Source organism: Somniosus microcephalus, unplaced genomic scaffold (genome assembly GCF_052327205.1).
Source record: "Somniosus microcephalus isolate GS21.2 unplaced genomic scaffold, FLI_Smic_1.0 scaffold84, whole genome shotgun sequence".
Taxonomy (NCBI): domain Eukaryota; kingdom Metazoa; phylum Chordata; class Chondrichthyes; order Squaliformes; family Somniosidae; genus Somniosus; species Somniosus microcephalus.
This window is the reverse complement of record NW_028225271.1, coordinates 221,369-244,056: the sequence shown is the minus strand read 5'-3', so window position 1 is coordinate 244,056 and position 22,688 is coordinate 221,369. Positions and strand designations below refer to the sequence as shown.

At 49.5% G+C, this 22,688-nt stretch overlaps 1 protein-coding gene across 1 annotated transcript; it reads left to right on the top strand.

Moving 5' to 3' along the window:
- Positions 1-1,208: 1,208 nt before the first annotated feature.
- On the top strand, positions 1,209-21,410 carry LOC147083110 (uncharacterized). The gene is made up of 3 exons (XM_085980267.1): positions 1,209-1,263; positions 12,410-13,670; positions 21,361-21,410. The coding sequence occupies exons 2-3, from the start codon at positions 12,695-12,697 to the stop codon at positions 21,408-21,410; spliced, it is 1,026 nt and encodes a 341-aa protein (XP_085836393.1). The 5' UTR covers positions 1,209-1,263; positions 12,410-12,694.
- Positions 21,411-22,688: the final 1,278 nt, after the last annotated feature.

The window sequence follows — 22,688 nt, the reverse complement described above, 5'->3', positions numbered from 1 at the left end:
AGAGGGTGGTAAATCTATGGAATTTGCTACCTCAGATAGCTGTGGAAGCTGCAACATTAAATAAATTTAAAACGGAGATAGACAGTTTCCTAACTGATAAGGGAATTAGGGGTTATGGGGAGCAGGCAGGGAAGTGGGCGTGAGTCTAGGTTCGGATCAGCCACGATCCTGTTGAATGGCGGAGCAGGCCCGAGGGGCCGTATGGCCTACTTCTGCTCCTACTTCTTATGTTCTTTTTCTCTTCACATATCTATAAAAGCTTTTACAGTCAGTTTTTATGTTCCCTGCAACCTTACTCTCATATTCTATTTTCCCCTTCTTAATTAATCCCTTTGTCCTCCTTTGTTGAATCCTAAACTGCTCCCAATCCTCAGGTTTACTGCTTTTTCTGGCCAATTTATCTCCTTGGATCTTATGCTATCCCTAATTTCCATTGTTAGCTACGGTTGAGTCACCTTTTTTGTTTTATTTTTATGCCAAACTGGGACGAACAAATTCTGTAGTTCATCCATGCGGTCTTTGAATGTTTGCCAGTGCCTATCCACCATCAACCCTTCGAGTGACATTCCCGAATCAATCCTACCCAACTCGCGCCTCAGACCATCGTAGTTTCCTTTATTTAAATTTAGGACCCTAGTCTCTGAGTCAACAACTTCATTCTCCATCTTAATGAAGAATTCGATCATATTATGATCACTCCGACCCAAGGGGCCTCGTACAACAAGATTGCTAATTAATCCTTTCTCGTTACATAATACCCAGTCTAAGATGGCCTGATCTCTGGTTGGTTCTTCGACATATTGGTCCAGGAAACCATCCCGTAAACACTCTAGGAATTCCTCCTCCACAGTAGAGGACATGAGAGGGGGGGAGGGAGTCCCTTTAAATGTGGAGGAGGTGGGTGTCCCTTTAAATGTGGAGGGGGTGTGTGTCCTTTTAAATGTGGAGGGGTGGGTGTCCCTTTAAATGTGGAGGGGTGGGTGTCCCTTTAAATGTGGGGGGGTGGGAGTCCCTTTAAATGTGGGGGGTGGGTGTCCCTTTAAATGTGGAGGGGGTGGGTGTCCCTTTAAATGTAGAGGGGGTGGTGTCCCTTTAAATGTGGAGAGGCGGGGCCGCGCATGCTCATTCGGCCCCACCACAAAACGAGGCTGCCAGTGCGCCTGCGCGGGACCTTCGGGGAGCAGACGTCAGGCCGGGCCCGGGGAAGAGGCGGAATCAGCGGCCGGGGTAAAGTCAGGTGTTGGGGAATCGATTTAAATCGAGGTGAGGCGGGGGAGCGGAGAGCGAGATTATAAAGTAAGAGACGAGAAAAACCAAACCTGAGAGTCGGGCGGGCGGGACCTCCGCGGACGCCGAACGGAGCGGATTGGGCCGCGCGGGGTGGCGGAGTGAGCCGGAGCAATGTGATTCTGAGTGACGGGAGCACTGACCAATAGGAAAAGGGCTGAGCTTGGAGGACTGAATTGGGCGGCCTGGTCCTCCAACCAATGGCGGCGCGGCTATGGGGCGGGACCTTCCCTCCCCGGGGCTGGTAGGCTGGGGCCCGATTGTGACATCATCAGAGGAAGAGGCACAATCAGGTGGATGGAGGCCTGGCACCGGGCCTGTGACTGACGGGAGCTCTGACCAATAGGAAGAGTGCAGAGCTGGGAGGACTGAACTGGGCGGCCTGGTCCTCCAACCAATGGCGGCGCGGGAAGGGGGCGGGGCCTCCTCTCCAGCTCAGGTGCGCTGGGGCCGATTGTGACGCGCTGTCCCCAGGTGAGAGCAGCTCAGTCAGCACAGAGCTGGGGCTGGAATCTGGGAGAGGGGCCGCAGGCAGCGGGCCTGGCAAAGGGGCACAAGTTTCACAATACAAGCTTCTTTCAAATGCACAATTGTTTCCTACAGACAGCCTTGGTCACTCTGCAAAAAATAACTGTTTAACAATTCATCATAACTCCCCTGCTTTAGGAGAGGCATAGAGTGCAAAAGCAAGGAAGTTATGATGAAACTGTGTAAAAGACTGGAGTCAGCTGTGGCTCAGTGGATAGCAGAGTCAGAAGGTTGTGGGTTCAAATCCCGCTCCAGGAACTTGAGCATATAAAGCGAGGCTGACACTCCAATGCGGTGCTGAGGGAGCGCTGCACTGTCGGAGGGGCAGTACTGAGGGAGCGCCTCACTGTCGGGGGGGCAGTGCTGAGGGAGTGTCGGACGGGCAGTGCTGAGGGAGTGTCGGACGGGCAGTGCTGAGGGAGCGCTGCACTGTCGGAGGGGCAGTACTGAGGGAGCGCCTCACTGTCGGGGGGGCAGTGCTGAGGGAGTGTCGGACGGGCAGTGCTGAGGGAGTGTCGGACGGGCAGTGCTGAGGGAGCGCCGCACTGTCGGAGGGGCAGTACTGAGGGAGCGCCGCACTGTCGGAGAGGGCAGTACTGAGGGAGCTCCGCACTGTCAGAGGGGGCAGTACTGAGGGAGCGCCGCACTGTCGGAGGGGCAGTACTGAGGCAGCGCCGCACTGTCGGAGGGGCAGTGCTGAGGGAGCGCCGCACTGTCGGGGGGGCAGTACTGAGGGAGCGCCGCACTGTCGGAGGGGCAGTACTGAGGGAACGCCGCACTGTCGGAGGGGCAGTACTGAGGGAGAGCCGCACTGTCGGAGGAGGCAGTGCTGAGGGAGCGCCGCACTGTCGGAGGGGGCAGTGCTGAGGGAGCGCCGCACTGTCGGAGGGAGCGCTGCACTGTCGGAGGGGCAGTACTGAGGGAGCGCCGCACTGTCGGAGGGGCAGTACTGAGGGAGCGCCGCACTGTCGGAGGGGCAGTACTGAGGGAGCGCCGCACTGTCGGAGGGGCAGTACTGAGGGAGCGCCGCACTGTCGGAGGGGCAGTACTGAGGGAGCACCGCACTGTCGGAGGGGCAGTACTGAAGGAGTGCCGCACTGTCGGACGGGCAGTGTTGAGGGAGTGCTGCTTCATCGGCGGGACAGTACTGAGGGACTGCTGCACTGTCGGAGGGGCAGTGCTGCGGGAGAGCCGCATTGTCGGAGGGGCAGTACTGAGGGAGTGCTGCACTGTCGGAGGGGCAGTGCTCAGGGAGCGCTGCACTGTCGGAGGGGCAGTGCTGCGGGAGAGCCGCATTGTCGGAGGGGCAGTAATGAAGGAGCGCTGCAGTGTCGGAGGTGCCGTCCAACGGATGAGACGTTAAACCGAGGCCCCCGTCTGCCCCTCAGGTGGATGTAAAAGATCCCGTGGTGCTATTTCGAAGAAGTTATCCCCGGTGTTTTGAGCCCAATATTTATCCCTCAATCAACATGACAAAAAAACATTATCTGGTCATTATCACATTGCTGTTTGTGGGAGCTTGCTGTGTGCAAATTGACTGCTGCGTTTCCCACATTATAACAGTGAATACACTTCAAAAGTACTTCATTGGCTGCAAAGTGCTTTGGGACGTCCGGTGGTTGTGAAAGGCAGTTAAGAAGGCAAATGGTATGCTGGTCTTCATTACAAGAGGATTTGAGTACAGGAGTAAAGAAGTCTTATTCCAATTATATCTTCTTCTTTCTTCTTAGGAAGTCCCTCGGAACCGAGGATGACTTGCTTCCACATTAAAAATGAGTTCTCGGGTGTAAGGGTAAACCGGGAGAGCTTCTTCTCCCCGAGACGGACCCTCTGATATAAAGGGTCGACTGGATCCATGTTTATCTGTAATTTAAACAGAGGTCTGGTCGTCTTCTGAGCTCTTTCCCCTAGAGGAGAGGGTAGAATGGGGGTCTTCAGTGTTAAATGGTTTCACCTGGGTCCATTGCTTCCATCGCATACCCATCGGTTCCTGTAGACAATCACACGTATCACTTGTCATTAATACAGTACATGGCCCCATCCAACGGGCCCCATTCCCTTTCTTCCGATAACTTGCGTCATTACTTGTTGACCTATTCTGGGCAACTCGTCTGGTTTAAGTCCAGCATTCTGCCTTTCTAGATCTTTAATCTGTTGTTGGTTCCTTACTTCTTTATTTAATGCTTGTACCTCCTGATTTAGTTGTACTAAGTATCTCCTTAATCTATCTTGTACTGGTCCTAGTTCTCCCACCCCTCCAGCCAAATCCTCTGGCAGTCTCATAGCTCGTCCTGTCATTAGTTCATAGGGGGTCAGTCCAGTCGTTCGTCCTGGGGTGGCTCGCAGCCTCATTAGTATGCTGGGTAATAATTCCGACCATCCCGTCCCTGTTTCTTGGATGGCTTTTGTCAGCGCGTTTTTCAGTGTCCTATTCATTCTTTCTACCATCCCCGAGCTCTGGGGGTGATATGGTATGTGATATTTTTGTGTCACATGTAGCAGCTTACAGATTTCTTTCATTATTTTGCTGGTGAAATGAGTGCCGTTGTCTGAGTCAATTTGCAGAGGCACTCCCCAACGGGGTATAACCTCGGTAGCCAATATTAGTGCAACTGTTTTTGCAGAGCAATCTCGGGTGGCAAAGGCTTCCACCCACCTGGTAAATTGGTCAATTATTACCAGGCAATATTTCTTCCCCCGGTCCTGCGCTAAGGGGCCGGTAAAGTCAATTTGTAAGTTTTCCCAGGGTCCTTGGGGCCTGGGTTGGTTTGCTACTCTAACTCTACATCTCTGTCCTACATTATTCTTGCACATATTATACAGCGGTGGCAATATTTCGCTACTTCCCAACCTATCTTTGGCCACCACCAGTACTGTGTCAGTAGGTGCAACATGTTACTTCTGCCAGTATGTGTTACACCATGGTATAGCGCCATCAGTTGTTGTCTACAACATTCCGGTGCCACCACCTGGTTACGTGGGCCCCATTTCCAAATTCCATCTTGTAATTGCGCGCCAGCTTGTCTCCATTTCTCCTTTTGCTCTTTACTAGTATTTTCTTGTAGCTCCATTATATTCACTTCCTGTACCCCACTGACTATCATGACCATATTTATTTAGTTTTTGAACGCGTCCTCTGGTTGCATGTCTTCCGCAGCTAGTTTCGCGGCTAGATCTGCATACCTATTCCCCATAGGGGCCTGGTCCTGGGGGTCATAGAAACACAGAAGATAGGAGCAGGAGTAGGCCATTCGGCCCCTCGAGCCTGCTCCGCCATTCAATGAGACCATGGCTGTTCATCCAAATTCAGTACCCTGTTCCTGCCTTCTCCCCATATCCCTTGATCCCTTTAGCCTTAAGAAATATATCTAACTCCTTCTTGAATATATTTAATGAATTGGCCTCTACTGCCTTCTGTGGTAGAGAATTCCACAGGTTCACCACTCTCTGGGTGAGGAAATTCCTCCTCATCTCTGTCCTAAATGGCTTACCCCTTATCCTTAGACTGTGACCCCTGGTTCTGGACTCCCCGACCATCGGGAACATCCTTCCTGCATCTAGTCTGTCTAGTCCTGTTAGAATTTTATAAGCTTCAATGAGATCCCCTCTCATTCTTCTGAACTCCAGCGAATATAAGTCCAATCGACGCAATCTCTCCTCATACGTCATTTCTGCCATCTCAGGTATCAGCCTGGTGAATCTTCGCTGCACTCTTTCCATGGCAAGAACATCCTTCCTCAGATTTTCCCCACTACCGATGTCAGGCTTACCGGCCTGTAATTCCCCGTGTTCTCTCTACCACCTTTTTTGAACAGTGGGGTAACATTAGCTACCCTCCAATCCATGGTACTGTTCCAGAGTCTACTGAATTTTGGAAGATGACCAGCAATGCATCTATTATTTCTGGGGCCACTTCCTTAAGTACCCTAGGATGTAGATTATCAGGCCCTGGGGATTTATCGGCCTTCAATCCCATCAATTTCTCTAACACCATTTCCCTAGAAATACTGATTTCTATCAGGGTTTAATGAAAGGGAGGAACTATGTTTCCCAACATCTCTGGGAGGTTATTTGTGTCCTCCTTTGTGAAGACAGAACCAAAGTATGTATTTAATTGGTCAGCCATTTCTTTGTTCCCCATTATAAATTCCCCTGATTCTGACTGCAAGGGACCTACGCTTGACTTCACCAATCTTTTTCTCTTCACATATCTATAAAAGCTTTTACAGTCAGTTTTTATGTTCCCTGCCAGCTTACTCTCATTCTCTCTTTCCCCCCTCTTAATTAATCCCTTTGTCCTCCTTTGTTGAATCCTAAACTGCTCCCAATCCTCAGGTTTACTGCATTTTCTGGCCAATTTATATGTCCTCTCCTTGGATCTTATGCTATCTCTAATTTCCCTTGTTAGCCACGGTTGAGTCACCTTTTTTGTTTTAATTTTATGCCAAACTGGGATGAACAAATTCTGTAGTTCATCCATGCGATCTTTGAATGTTTGCCATTGCCTATCCACCGTCAACCCTTTGAGTGACATTCCCCAATCAATCCTACCCAACTCGTGAAGAAGGATCAAGAAGGAGTTACATATATTTCTTAAGGCTAACGGGATCAAGGAATATGGGGAGAAGGCAGGGACAGGGTACAGAGTTTGGATGATCAGCCATGATCTCATTGAATGGTGGAGCAGGCTCGAGGGGCCGAATGGCCTACTCCTGCTCCTATCTTCTATGTTTCTATGCTTCTAAAATTGTGCTAGTTGCCCATGCGCTGAGTGTATCCGAGCATTGCTCCAATGGACGCCGCGCGGCTCAATCCGGTGTCTGAAATCACAGGAATCAACTTTCATTGATTTTCTCATCCTCCTCCTATTGCTTGCTCTAAATATATCTCTGCGCTCCTCAGCCGGCTGAGACAATGGCGATGGCTGTTACCCAGAATGCTCCGCGGGGTAGAATACGCCCTATCAATGCTGCAGGGGCCTTGTGTGCAGGCGCGGCGTGGGGGCAGGGCGGGTCCCGCGCGTGCGCAGTCAGTGCCGCCAGTCGGGTGATGGCGGCGGAAGGCGGAGAGAAGATTCTGGAACGGGGAGGCGGAGGGGTGCAGGGGAGCAATGGAACCGGCGGGGAGGCTTTATAAACACCCGGTGTAGGCCTCAAACCCCCGAATAAGAACTTACGGGCCCTGCGTTTGCCCCGAGCGGGGCGGTGGCTGCGGGACTTTCTCCCGGTGACAGGCCCGGCTCAATGGCCGCCATCTTGAGAGGCCGAGTGTGCAGTGGGGCGCATGCGCGGCCCCCTTGGGCCAGGGAGCAGGAGGAGAGAATGTTGTCAATTTCTGTCCTGGACACTCAGTGATGGCTTTTGTAAACTCCTTTCACCGGCTGTGAGAAGGGCAGGATTGACAGATGGGGAAACTCAAACCAAACTTCACATCGAGATCTCAGAGAGTCACTCCATTCATCAGGACCTGAAATTCATCGGCCTTTTGAGTGTGGAAGGAGAAATGTTTGGGAGGTAAGTAGCACGGAGTCCAGTTCTACGGAGTACGGCTTCTACAGAGTACTTAACTCGGGAATTGGGTGAGTGAGCGAATTCGATGAGATGGGGGTAAGAGGTGCTGCTTGATACGTGAAAAAATATAAACAACTAGGGTTTAATTAGGACTGTGGGCTAAGTTACAGTAAAGATCTAAAGCGTATAACTAAATGTAATAAATTAAACAAGGTTATTACCTAGATTAAAAACTATTAATAGACAATTGGGTATTTCAAAACTTGAAAACCTAATTAGTTAAATAAAATACAATAGAGATGGCGGGGCAGGTGATGTGTTGCAGCTGTAGCATGTGGGAGCTGGTGGACCCCAGTGTGATCCACAGCAACCACATAGAGTCATAGAGGCACAGAAGGAGGCCATTCGGCCCATCGAGTCCGTGCCGGCTCTCTGTAGAGCAATCCAGTCAGTCCCATTCCCCGCTCTATCCCCGTAGCCCTGCAAGTTTATTTCCCCCAAGTGCCTATCCAGTCTCCCCTTGAAAACATTGAGTGTCTCCGCTTCCACCACTTCCATCGGCAGCGAGTTCCAGGTCCTCACCACTCACTGCGTAAAAAAGTTTTCCCTCACATCCCCCCTGTATCTCTTGTCCAAAACCTTAAATCTGTGTCCCCTAGTCCTTGTACCATCAACTAGTGGGCACAGCCTTTCACCGTCCAGCCTATCCAAACCCGTCATAATCTTGTACACCTCTGTCAAATCACCCCTCAACCTCCTTTGCCCTAATGAAAACAAATCCAGCTTCTCCAACCTGTCCTTGTAGCTAAGATCCCCCATCCCCGGAACCATTCTGGTAAATCTCCTCTGCACCCTCTCAAGGGCCTTCACATCCTTCCTAAAGTGTGGCGACCAGAAGTGTCTGCAACTCGAGGAACTTCGGCTCAGAGTTAGAGTCATAGAGTTATACAGCACAGAAAGAGGCCCTTCGGCCCATCGTGTCCACGCCGGCCATCAAGCCCTGTCTATTCTAATCCCATTTTCCAGCACTTGGTCCGTAGCCTTGTATGCTATGGCGCTTCAAGTGCTCATCTAAATGCTTCTTGAATGTTGTGAGGGTTCCTGCCTCTACCACCCTTTCAGGCAGTGAGTTCCAGATTCCAACCACCCTCTGGGTGAAAAAGTTTTTCCTCAAATCCCCTCTAAACCTCCTGCCCCTTACCTCGAAACTATGCCCCCTGGTTATTGACCCCTCTACTAAGGGGAAAAGTTCCTTTCTATCTACCCTATCTATGCCCCTCATAATTTTGTACACCTCAATCAGGTCCCCCCTCAGCCTTCTCTGCTCTAAGGAAAACAACCCCAGCCTGTCCAGTCTCTCCTCATAGCTGAAGCGCTCCAGCCCAGGAAACATCCTGGTGAATCTCCTCTGCACCCTCTCCAATGCAATCACATCCTTCCTATATTGTGGCGACCAGAACTGCACACAGTATTCCAGCTGTGGCCTAACTAGCATTCTGTACACCTTCATCATAACTTCCCTACTCTTATATTCTATGCCTCGGCTAAGGAAGGCAAGTATCCCATATGCCTTTTTAACCACCTTATCTACCTGTCCTGCTGCCTTCAGGGATCTATGTACATGCACACCAAGGTCCCTCTGATCCTCTGTCCTTCCTAGGGTCCTACCATTCATCGTGTATTCCCTTGTTAGTCCTCCCAAAATGCATCATCTCACACTTTTTAGGGTTAAATTCCATTTGCCACTGTTCTGCCCATCTGACCAATCTGTCTATATCGGCCTGTGGCCTGAGGCTTCCCTCCTCGCTATTTACCAATCCACCAATTTTTGTGTCATCTGCGAACTTACTGATCATACCTCCTACATTCATATCTAAACCATTAATGTACACTACAAACAGCAAAGGACCCAGCACCGATCCCTGCGGTACACCACTGGACACAGGCTTCCAGTCACAAAAACAACCTTCGACCATCACCCTCTGCTTCCTGCCACTAAGCCAATTTTGGATCCAATGTGCCAAATTGCCCTGGATCCCATGGGCTCTTACCTTCTTGACCAATCTCCCATGTGGGACTTTGCCAATAGCCTTACTGAAGTCCATGTCGACTACATCAACTGCACGACCCTCATCCACACACCTAATCACCCCCTCGAAAAATTCAATCAAATTGGTTAGACATGATCTCTCCCTGACAAAGCCATGCTGACTATCCTTGATTAACCCTTGCCTCTCCAAGTGGAGACTAATTCTGTCTCTCAGAATTTTTTCCAATAATTTCCCTACCACTGATGTTAGGCTCACTGGCCTGTAATTTCCTGGTTTATCCCTACTACCCTTGTTGAATAATGGTACTACGTTAGCTGTCCTCCAGTCCTCCGGCACCTCCACTGTGGCCAGAGAGGTTCTGAAAATTTGTGTCAGAGCCCCTGCAATCTCCTCCCTTGCCTCACACAGCAGCCTGGGATACATCTTGTCTGGGCCTGGGGATTTATCCACTTTAAGCCCACTAAAACCACTAGTACCTCCTCTCTCGCAATACTAATTTGTTCAAGTATATCACAATCCCCCTGCCTGATTTCTATGCCTACATCGTCCTTCTCCATAGTGAACACAGATGCACAATATTCATTTAAAACCTCACCCACATCTTCTGGCTCTACACACAGATTGCCACTTTGGTCCCTAATGAGCCCTACTCTTTCCCTGGTTATCCTCTTGCCCTTAATATACTTAAACTTTATTTTGCTCGCCAGTGTTATTTCATGCCCCCTCTTCGCTCTCCGAATTTCTTTTTTAAGTACCCCCCTGCACTTTCTATGCTCCTCTAGGGCTTCCACTGTTTTTAGTCCTTTGTATCTGCCAAAAGCCTCCCTTTTTTTTCCTAATCCATTCTTGTATGTCCCTTGACATCCAGGGTTCCCTGGGCTTGTTGGTCCCACCCTTGACCTTTACGGGAACATGTTGCCATTGTACTCTCTCTATTTTCTTTCTGAAAGACTCCCATTGCCCCGATGTGGATTTTCCTACAAGTAGCTGATCCCAGTCCACTTTGGCCAGATCCTGCCTTATCATATTAAAATCGGCCTTCCCCCAATTTAGAACCTTTATTTCTGGTCCATCTTTGTCCTTTTCCATGACTACCTTAAATCTCACCGAATTATGGTCACTGTCACCAAAATGCTCTCCTACTAATACTTCTACCACACGCCCAGCTACATTCCCTAGAATTAGGTCCAGTACCACCCCCTCTCTTGTAGGACTTTCTACATGCTGGCTCAAAAAGCTCTCCTGGATGCACTTTAAGAATTCCGCACCCTCTAAGCCTTTCACACAGATGAATGCTGGAGGAGGGGCGTGTCTGGAGTAAAAAGGCAGAGGTTGTGAATATTTATTTTATATTTAATCATATTTTCTAAAGTATTGTCTTATTTTAAATTAAATTGAAAAGGGTTTATTTTTTGCTTTGAGGTGCCTGCTGTACATGGTCCATGTCTCTGAGGCATACAGGAGGGCAGGTATCACTACTGCTCTGTAGACCATGAGCTTAGTGCCAGGTTTGAGGTCCTGGTCTTCAAACACTCTCTTCCTCAGGCGACCGAAGGCTGCACTGGCACACTGAAGGCGGTGTTGGACTTTGTTGTCGATGTCTGCCCTTGTTGACAGTAGGCTCCCGAGGTATGGAAAGTGGTCCACGTTGTCCAAGGCCTTGTCGTGGATTTTGATAATCGGGGGGCAGCACTGCGCAGCGGGGGCAGGTTGGTAGAGGACCTTTGTCTTACGGCTGCACTCCGCCAAATTGGAGAAGCTCCGCTCGGGGCCCGGATCCGCGGACTCTCAGGTTTGGATTCCCCTTTATTCTCTCCCCTCCTCTGATCTCAATCGGATCTGGGGGAAAACTCACTTTCCCTCACTGATTGTGGCTCTTCACCAACACCGACTTTACAAAGAAAGCCCCGCGCGGCAGCCTGGAGCTCAGGGGCCCAGCGCGCAGGCACGGGGGGAGGATGATTGACAGGGGCCCAGGGTGTGTGCTGAGCATGCGCGGTGCAGGCCGGGCGCCTGTGGAGCAGGAGAGGGCGGGGCCATGGGGCGCATGCGTGGGGCCAGCCACAACTCAGCGCGGCAGCCGGAGCGCTTTCTGGAGCGCGGGGGTTTGTGGGTATTGTAGCCGCCATTACTGCTGATCCTTTCAACCAACCTGTGCAGCAGCTGGGGCCTGAAAATCAGCTTCACTGCCCCTGGGCTGGGAAAAGGGGGACATGAGTACAGGTATCGTACCATAGTGGTTATGTTACTGGACTAGTTCTCCAGAGGCCTGGACTAGTGATCTGGAGAATTGAGTTCAAGTGAAAACTATATCTAACTCCTTCTTGAATATATTTAACAATTCATTAAATATATTCAAGAAGGACTTAGATATATTTCTTAAGGCTAAAGGGATCAAGGGATATGGGGAGAAGGCAGGGACAGGGTACTGAATTTGGATGATCAGCCATGATCTCATTGAATGGCGGAGCAGGCTCGAGGGGCCGAATGGCCTACTCCAGCTCCTATCTTCTATGTTTCCATGTAATCCCAGCACGGCAGCTGCAGAACTTAAATTCAGTTAATTAAATAAATCTGGAATTAAAAGGCTAGTAATGGTGACCATGAAACCGTCGTTAAAAACCCATCTGGTTCACTAATCTGACTGGCTTAGATGTGACTTCAGACTCACAGCAATGTGGTTGTCTCTTCACTGCCCTCTGAAGCGGCCTAGCAAGCCCCTCAGTTGTACCGAACCACTGCAAAGAAGTGTAACCGCACTGTGGGAGCACCTTCACCACACGGACTGCAGTGGTTCAAGGCGGTGGCTCGCCACCACCTTCTCAAGGGCAACTAGAGATGGGCAATAAATGCTGGTGTTGCCAGCGACGCCCACATCCCGTGAAGGCTAAAGGGATCAATAGAATGGCGGAGCAGGCTCGAGCGGCCGAATGGCCGACTCCTGCTCCTATCTTCTATGTTTCTATGAATGATTATATTAAAAAAATGGAGACCACATTCTCCCTCTTACCCCTTTCTACACTCCTTTCACAGGGTTTTAGAAGTGGAGCCTTTACAGACAGGAGGCTGAGACCTAACATCACATCAAGATCTGACAGAGTTACAGGATTCCTCAGGACCTGATGCAATCGGTCCTCCAATCTGCTGGCACACCAGTGAACCAGAGTTCACACTGATGAGAGACCTTTTAAATGTTCTGAGTGTGGGAAGAGCTTCAAGATCTACAAGCACCTGAAGCGACACCAGTGGCTACAGATTGGGGAGAGCCCGTTCACCGGCCCCGTGTTCCAGAAGGGATTCACTCAGCCATCCGCTCCGATGATACACCAGCAAGATCACACGAGGGAGAGACCTTTAACCCGCTCCGTGTGTGGGCAGGGATTAATTGCACCCTCCGTGCTGCTGAGACAGCAGCTTGTCCACACCAATGAGAGACCTTTAACCCGCTCCGTGTGTGGGATGGGATTAATTGCACCCTCCGTGCTGCTGAGACACCAGCTTGTCGACACCGATGTGAGACCGTTGACCTGCTCCGTGTTTTTGAAGCGATTCTCTCATTCTGCCACCCTCCTGAGACACCAGCTTGTTTACAGTGATGAGAGACCAATTAAATGTTCTGACTGTGGGAAGAGATTTAAAAGGTCCCAGGATCTGAAGAGACACCAGCTGGAGAGAGCAGGAGAGATTCTGTTCACCTGCTTCGTGTGTGCGAAGAGATTTACTCGGTCCTCGAATCTGCTGGCACACCAGCGAGTTCACACTGGGGAGAGACCGGTGAAGCACTCTGACTGTGGGAAAAGCTTTAAAAGGTCCCAGGAGCTGAAGGGACACCAGCTGGAGAGAGCAGGAAAGAGGCCGTTCACCTGCTCCGTGTGTGGGAAGGGATTCACTCAGTCATCCAACCTACTGACACACCAGCGAGTTCACACCGGGGAGAGACCATTTACATGTTCTGCCTGTGGGAAGAGCTTTAAAAGCTCCACGGAACTGACGTTACACCAGCGAGTTCACACTGATGAGAGACCATTTACATGTCCTGCCTGTGGGAAGAGTTTTAAAAGCTCTGGGGATCTGAACGGACACCAGCGAGTTCACACTGATGAGAGACCATTTACATGTTCTGCCTGTGGGAAGAGCTTTAAAACCTCTCGGGATCTGAAGCAACACCAGCTTGTTCACAGTGATGCGAGACCATTTAAATGTTCTGCCTGTGGGAAGAGCTTTAAAACCTCTGGGGATCTGAAGCAACACCAGCAAGTTCACTCCGATCAGAGACCATTTACATGTTCTGTCTGTGGGATGAGCTTTACAAGCTCCAGGAATCTGAACGGACACCAGCGAGTTCACACTGGGAAGAGGCCATTCACCTGCTCCGTGTGTGGGAAGGGATTCACTCTGTCATCGCACCTGTTGACACACCAGCGGGTTCACACTGATGAGAGCCCATTCACCTGCTCCGTGTGTGGGAAGGGATTCACTCTGTCAGCCAACCTGTTCAGACACCAGCAAGTTCACACTGATGAGAGACCATTTAACTGTTCTGACTGTGGGAAGAGCTTTAAAAGCTCCGGGAATCTGAAGCAACACCAGCTTGTTCACAGTGATGCGAGACCATTTAAATGTTCTGTCTGTGGTAAGAGCTTTAAAATCTCTGGGGATCTGAAGCAACACCAGCAAGTTCACTCCGATCAGAGACTATTTACATGTTCTGTCTGTGGGATGAGCTTTACAAGCTCCAGGAATCTGAACGGACACCAGCGAGTTCACACTGGGAAGAGGCCATTCACCTGCTCCGTGTGTGGGAAGGGATTCACTCTGTCAGCCAACCTGTTGAGACACCAGCAAGTTCACACTGATGAGAGACCATTTAACTGTTCTGACTGTGGGAAGAGCTTTAAAACCTCTGGGGATCTGAAGCAACACCAGCAAGTTCACTCCGATCAGAGACCATTTACATGTTCTGTCTGTGGGATGAGCTTTAAAAGCTCCGGGAATCTGAAGGGACACCAGCGAGTTCACACTGATCTGTAGTGCAGGGCCCTGTAGTAAGCTGGGGTGACATGAACATGGAATGGATGAATGTTTTATAAATCTTGTACTGCTGTTTAATATTTAAGACTGTTGTGCTGATGATTCCCTTCGATTGACTGTTCATGGTGTTCCATGGAATGTACAGCACAGAAACAGGCCATTCGACCCAACTGGTCCATGTCAGTGTTTATGCCCCACACCCACCCTACTTCAATTAACCCGATCAACACATCCTCCCATTCCTTTCTCCCTTGTGTGGCTTCCCGTTAAATGCATCTGTGCTGTTCACCGCAACTACTCCTTGTGGTAACAAGTTCCCCATTCTACCACTCTCTGTGTAAAGATTTTTCTCCTGAATTCACTACTGGATTTCTTAGTGCCTTTTATATTTATAGCCACATAAATATGATGAGATTCTGTTAAGCTGACCAGTATGTTGTACTTTGTCTTTTTCTGATGAATGAAACATTACTGAGCCCCTGTACCCGTGTTATGGGATGAAGTGCCAGACAAGTGAAGGCACAACGTCTGGGTGTGAATCGAATAATAACCTCATGGACCGTATAGGTGTGATAACTGGACGGGCTTGTGGTTATAGTCTGGTCACAGATGGACTAAATTCCCTGAATTAGCAGGAGTTCAGGAGGCGGTCAACAGACGGGTCCAAACAATCCCATTTCCTGAGCGGTAACCAAGCTTGTGTATAAGAACAGGCCACTTAAGCCGTTGTCAGTTGGAACAGACTCGAGAAGATCGCGCGTGAATCCACTGTACTTCTATTCTCCAGATTGAGGGAATTATCACCCGATCTGTGTTATGCAGCGCTCTTAATAAAGTCTGGAGACACAATTTGTGTTCTTGTGAGCTTGATTATCTGGTATCCGAAACCCTGGGACTCCCGATCATTAGAGACAACCTCAGTGTGTGGAAAGGGATTCCCTGGTGTATCCCACCCGCTGACACACCAGAGTGTCCACAGTGTGACTGCGGTGGGTCGATTCCACTGTTTCCGATGCCTTTAATCACAGGCATGTACGGCCCAGTTAAAGGGACATCGACCGTCACATCCTCTTCCCTCGGAGTATTGGTGTCAGTTAAAGAGTCTGCGATCTTTTTGTCTTCTCCTTTGTAACTAAAGGGACAATGTGTCTCCTTCCCTCAGCGTAACACCTCGATATTTAAAGGGACATTGTCTCTCTGTATTCATAGAATCACAGAATAGCACAGAAGGAGGCCATTCGGCCCATCGAGTCTGTGCCGGCTCTTTCGAAGAGCAATCCAGTTAGTCCCACTCCTCCGCTCTTTCCCTATATCCCTGCAATTTATTTCAGTTCAAGTATTTATCCCGTCCCCTTTTGAAGGCTCCTGTTGAATCTGCTTCCACCGCCCTATCAGGCAGCGCGTTCCCCATCACAACAACTCGCTGTGGGGAAAAAAAGTTTCCTCAGGTCACCTCTGGTTCTTTTGCCAATCACCTTAAATCTGTGTCCTCTGGTTACCGACCCTTCCTCCACTGGAAACAGTTTCTCCTTATTTACTCTATCCAAATTATTCATGATTTTTAACACCTCTATCAAATCTCCCCTTAACCTTCTCTGCTCCAAGGAGAACAACCCCAGCTTCTCCAGTCTCTCCACATAACTGAAGTCCCTCATCCCCGGTACCATTCTAGTAAATCTCCCCTTAACCTTCTCTGCTCCAAGGAGAACAACCCCAGCTTCTCCAGTCTCTCCACATAACTGAAGTCCCTCATCCCCGGTACCATTCTAGTAAATCTCCCCTTAACCTTCTCTGCTCCAAGGAGAACAACCCCAGCTTCTCCAGTCTCTCCACATAACTGAAGTCCCTCATCACTGGTACCATTCTAGTAAATCTCCCCTTAACCTTCTCTGCTCCAAGGAGAACAACCCCAGCTTCTCCAGTCTCTCCACATAACTGAAGTCCCTCATCCCTGGTACCATTCCAGTAAATCTCCCCTTAACCTTCTCTGCTCCAAGGAGAACAACCCCAGCTTCTCCAGTCTCTCCACATAACTGAAGTCCCTCATCCCCGGTACCATTCTGGTCAATCTCCCCTTAACCTTCTCTGCTCCAAGGAGAACAATCCCAGCTTCTCCTGTCTCTCCACATAACTGAAGTCCCTCATCCCTGGTACCATTCCAGTAAATCTCCTCTGCACCCTCTCCAAGGCCTTGACATCCTTCCTAAAGTGTGGTGCCCTGAATTGAACACAATACTCCAGCTGAGGCCTAACCAGTGTTTTATAAAGGCTTAGCATAACCTGCTTGCTTTTGTACTCTATTCCTCTATTAATAAAGTCAAGGATCCTGTATGCTTTTTAACAGCCTTCTCAACTTGTCCTGCCACCTTCTAAGATTTGTGTACATACACCCCGAGGCCTCTCTGTTCCTGCACACCCTTTAAAACTGGACCATTTAGTTTTATTGCCTCGTCTCATTCTTCCTACCAAAATGTATCACTTCACACTCCTGTGTTAAATTTCATCTCACGTTTCTGCCCATTTCACCAGTCTGTCTGTGTCCTCCTGAAGTCTGTTACTATCCTCACTGTTTACGACATTTCCAAGTTTCATGTCCTCTGCAAACTTTGAAATTGAGCCCTGTACACCCAAGTCCCGGTCATTAATATGGATCAAAAAGAGCAGTGGTCCTAATTGCGAGCCCTGGGGATCCCCACTGAATCCCTCCCTCCAGTCTGAAACACAGCCGTTCCCCACTACTCTCTGCCTTCTGTCCCTGAGCCCATTCTAGATCCATGCTGTCACTGTCCCTTTAATCCCATGGACTAAGGCCAACAAGTCTATTATGTGGGACTTTGTCAAATGCCTTTTGAGAGTCCATATACACAACATCAACCGCTCTACCCCCAACCCTCTCCATTACTTCATCAAAGAACTCCATCAAGTTAGTCAGACACGATTTGCCTTTAACAAACTGACTTTCAGTTACTAGCCCAGACTTTTCTAAGGGCCAATGAATTTTGTCCCGGATTATTGTCTCTAAAAGTTTCCCCACCACCGACGTTAGGCTGACTGGCCTGTAGTTGCCGGGTTTATCCCTCTCCCCTATTTTAAACAGGGCTGTAACATTTGCAATCCTCCTGTCCTCTGGCACCACCCCCATGTCCAAGGAGGATTGGAAGATTGTGGCCGGAGCCTCCGCAATTTTCACCCCTACTTCCCTCAGTAACCGAGGACAAATCCCATCTGGACCGGGCGACTTTTCTACTTTGAGGACTGCCAACCGTTGAAGTCCCTCCTCTTTTTCTATTTGTATCCTATCCAGTATCGCTCCGGCCTCCTCCTTTACTGCTACATTGGCAGCATCCTCTTCTCCAGTGAAGACAGATGCAAAGTTCTCATTTAGTCCCTCAGCCCAGCCCTCTGCCTCCACAAGACAATCTCCCTTTCGGTCCCCAATCAGCCCCGCCCTTCCTTTGACTGCCCTTTTACTAGTTAAGTGTTTATAAAATACTTTTGGGTTCCCTTTTATGTTAGTTGCTAATCTGTTCTCATACTCTCTCTTTGCCCCTCTTATTCCATTGTTTAGATCTCCTCTGTACTTTCTATATTCAGCATGATTCCCCACTGTATTATCAACCTTACATTTGTCATAAACCTCCTCTTTCTCACTTTAACCTCTATCTTTAGTCATCCAGGGAGCTCTAGCTTTGGATGCCCTTCCTTTCCCCCCCATAGGAATGTGTCTGCTCTGTACCCGAACCAGCTCCTCTTTGAAGGCCTCCCATTGGTCATTTACTGTTTTGCTTCCCAATTTTTGACTCCAATCCACCTGGGTCAGATCCCTTTTCCTCTCACTGCAGTTAGCCCTCCTCCAGTTAAATATTTTTTATGCTTGATTGTTCTTTGTCCTTATCTATAACTATTCTAAACCTGATGATATTATGATCACTGTTCCCCCAAATACTCTCCCACTGAAACACACTCCACGCGCCCCACTTCATTCCCCAGAACTAGATCCAGCTCTGCTTCCTTCCTCCTTGGGCTGGAAACACACTGATCCAGAAAGTTCTCTTGTACACATTTCAGGGATTCCTCCCCAATTTGCCCTTTACACTGTTATTATCCCAGTCTATATTCGGATAATTGAAGTCCCCCATTATCACTACGCTGTAGTTCTTGCATCTTTCTGTAATTTGCCTGCAAATCTGCTCCTCTATCTCCTCCCCACTATTTGGTGGCCTGTAGTAAACACCCAGCAGTGTAATCGCTCCTCTGTTGTTCCTGAATTCAAACCAATCTTTGCTCCCTCGACTACATCACCCTCTCCAGCGCTGTAATAGTTTAGTTCATCAATACTGCCACCCCCTTCTCTTTTTCGTTCTCTATCTTTCCTGATTACCTTGTAGCCAGGAATATTAACATCCCAATCCTCCCCTTCTTTGAGTCTGGTCTCTGTTATTGCCCCTATATCAGAGTCCCCTGTGGCACCTTGTGCCTGCAGCTCACCAACCTTATTTACCAGGCTATGTGCATTTACACACATGCACTCCAAACCCATCTTAGTCTGCCTCGCTTTTGCCCCGTCTGATTCCTCCTATTTCTGAACTTTTCTTTACTCTGGTGCTATTTCTCTCTCATATATTATTATATCTATGACAGCTAGTTCTGGTCCCCCCCGACAAGTGGAAACATTTTCTCCACGTCTACCCTGTCAAACCCTTTCATAATCTTGATGACCTCTATCTGGTCACCCCTCAGCCTTCTCTTTTCCAGAGAAATGAGCCCCCAACCTGTTCAGCCTTTCCTGATCGGTATATCTTCCCAGTTCTGGTGTCATCCTTGTGAATATTTTTTGCACGTACTACTGATGTCAGGCGAACTGGCCCAGTGGTCCTTGTTTTCTCTTGCCCTCCTTTCTTGAACGGCGGGGTTACATTTGACACCTTCCAATCCCCAGGGACCATTCTACAATCTAGGGAATTCTGGAAGATCATAACCAAGACTCGAGGAGTTATTGGTAAACTCCTGGAGTCTGTAATATGGGATAAAGTTAATTACAAACTCGCAGAACAAGGAGAATCGCGGTCCCTTTAACCAGCACAAATCCCTGTGTGGAGGAGAGGGGGAGATACAGTCTGTCCCAGGAACTGTCGCACAACAGAATGAGAGACCCTGTCCCTTTGATTCATGAATTTAAAAAGTCTGTATTGCAATCTGAGCCCGTGTGTTGTGAGCCAAAGAGCCTTGTGTCCAATGAGGGGAATAAAGGCCCACAGCCTCCCCTGGCCCCGGGCCCTGAAGAAGGGACTGGAGAAACTCGCTGCCCTGCGGATCAGACAATCAGCCGGCGCAGGTCCCGCCCCTCAGGCTCCCCGATTGGTTGGAGGACCCGCCACAGGCTCGCTCCTCCAGCCCCGCCCCACTCGCTCCCTATTGGTCGGAAGCTCCCATCAATCAGGCCCTGGGCCACGTGTCACTGGAGTGCGCTCCGCCAAACTGAAGAAGCTCTGCTCGGGGCCCGGATCCGTGGACTCTCAGGTTTGGATTCCCGTTTATTCTCTCCCCTCCTCTGATCTCAATCGGATCTGGGGGAAAACTCACTTTCCCTCACTGATTGCGGCTCTTCACCAACACCGACTTTACAAAGAAAGCCCCGCGCGGCAGCCTGGAGCTCGGGCCCAGCGCGCAGGCGCGGGGGAGGATGATTGACAGGGGCCCAGGGTGTGTGCTGAGCATGCGCGGTGCGGGCCGGGCACCTGTGGAGCAGGAGAGGGCGGGCCATGGGGCGCATGCACAGGGTCAGACACAACCGGAGCTGATGAGAGACACAAGAACATAAGGCGTAGGAGCAGGAGTAGGTCATTTGGCCCCTCGAGCCTGCTCCGCCATTCAATAAGATCATGGCTGACCTGATCTTGGCCTCAACTCCACTTCCCTGCCCGCTCCCCATAACCCTTGACTCCATTATTGTTCAAAAATCTGTCTATCTCCACCTTAAACACACTCAACGACCCAACCTCCACAGCTCTCTGGGGAAGAGAATTCCAAAGGTCAGAGGCTGGGTATTCTGTGGCAAGTGTCTCACCTCCTGACTCCCCAAAGCCTTTCCACCATTTACAAGGCACAAGTCAGGAGTGTGATAGAATACTCTCCACTTGCCTGGATGAGTGCAGCTCCAACAACACTCAAGAAGCTCGACACCATCCAGGACAAAGCAGCCCGCTTGATTGGCACCCCAGCCACCACCTTAAATATTCACTCCCTCCACCACCAGCGCACTGTGGCTGCAGTGTGTACCATCTACAAGATGCACTGCAGCAACTCGCCAATACTTCTTCGGCAGCACCTCCCAAACCCACGACCTCTACCACTTAGAAGGATGAAGGCAGCAGGTGCATGGGAACACCACCACCTGTAAGTTCCTCTCCAAGTCACACACCATCCTGACTTGGAAATATATCGCCGATCCTTCATCGTCACTGGATCAAAATCCTGGAACTTCCTCCCTAACAGCATTGTGGGAGACCTACACCACAAGACTGCAGCAGTTCAAGAAGGCGGCTCACCACCATCTGCTCAAGGGCAATTAGGGATGGGCAATATATGCTGGCCTTGCCAGTGATGCCCACACCCCATAAATGTAGAGGGAGCTGTATTCTGTATCTCATCCCTGCTGTACCTGTCCTGGGAGTGTTTAATGGGACAGTGAGGGGGGAGTCTTAATCTGTATCTTACCCATGCTAATCATCCACTTAATTTTCTAAATAGAATAATAAACAATAACATATTAATCTCATCTTCTAACCCTTTCTAAAATTGTGCTAGTTGCCCATGCGCTGTGTGTATCCGAGCATTACTCCAATGGATGCCGCGCGGCTCATCCCGGTGTCTGAAATTACAAGAATCAACTTTCATTGATTTTCTCCTCCTCCTCCTATTGCTTGCTCTAAATGTATCTTTGCACACCTCAGGCAGCAGAGACAATGGCGATAGTTGTTACCCAGAACGCACCGCGAGGTAGAATAGGCCCTATCAATGCTGCAGGGGCCTGGTGTGCAGGCGCAGGGTGGGGGTGGGGCGGGTCCCGCACGTGCGCAGTTAGTGCCGCCAATCGGGTGATGGCAGCGGAAGGCGGAGAGAAGATTCCGGAGCGGGGAGGCGGAGGGGTGCAGGGGTGCAATGGAACCGGCGGGGAGGCTTTATAAACACCCGGTGTAGGCCTCAAGCCCCCGAATAAGAACCTACGGGTCCCCCATTTGCCCCGAGCGGGGCGGCGGCTGCGGGGCTTTCTCCCAGTGACAGGCCCGGCTCAACGGCCGCCATCTGCTTGATACATTAAAAAATATATAAACAACTAGGGTTTAATTAGGAGTGTGGGCTAAGTTACAGTAAAGATCTAAAGCATATAACTAAATTTAATAAATTAAACAAGGTTATTACCTAGATTAAAAACTATTAATAGACAATTGGATATTTCAAAACTTGAAAACCTAATTAGTTAAATAAAATACAATAGAGATGGCCGGGCTGGTGATGTGTTGCAGCTGTAGCATGTGGGAGCTGGTGGACCCCAGTGTGATCCACAGCAACCACATAGAGTCATAGAGGCACAGGAGGCCATTCGGCCCATCGAGTCCATGCCAGCTCTCTGTAGAGCAATCCAGTCAGACACATTCCCCCGCTCTATCCCCGTAGCCCTGCAAGTTTATTTCCCTCAAGTGCCGATCTAGTCTCATCCCAGTTTGGAATGAAAATAAAACAAAAAAGGTGACTCAACTGTGGCTAACAAGGGAAATTAGGGATAGCATAAGATCCAAGGAGAGGACATATAAATTGGCCAGAAAAAGCAGTAAACCTGAGGATTGGGAGCAGTTTAGGATTCAACAAAGGAGGACAAAAGGATTAATTAAGAAGGGGAAAATAGAATATGAGAGTAAGCTTGCAGGGAACATAAAATCTGACTGTAAAAGCTTTTATAGATATGTGAAGAGAGAAAGATTGGTGAAGTCAAGCGTAGGTCCCTTGCAGTCAGAATCAGGGGAATTTATAATGGGGAACAAAGAAATGGCAGACCAATTAAATACATACTTTGGTTCTGTCTTCACAAAGGAAGACACAAATAACCTCCCAGAGATGTCGGGGAGCAAGGGGTCTGATGAAAGGGAGGAACTGAAAGAAATTAGTATTTCTAGGGAAATGGTGTTAGGGAAATTGATGGGATTGAAGGCCGATCAATCCCCAGGGCCTGATAATCTACATCCTAGGGAACTTAAGGAAGTGGCCCTAGAAATAGTAGATG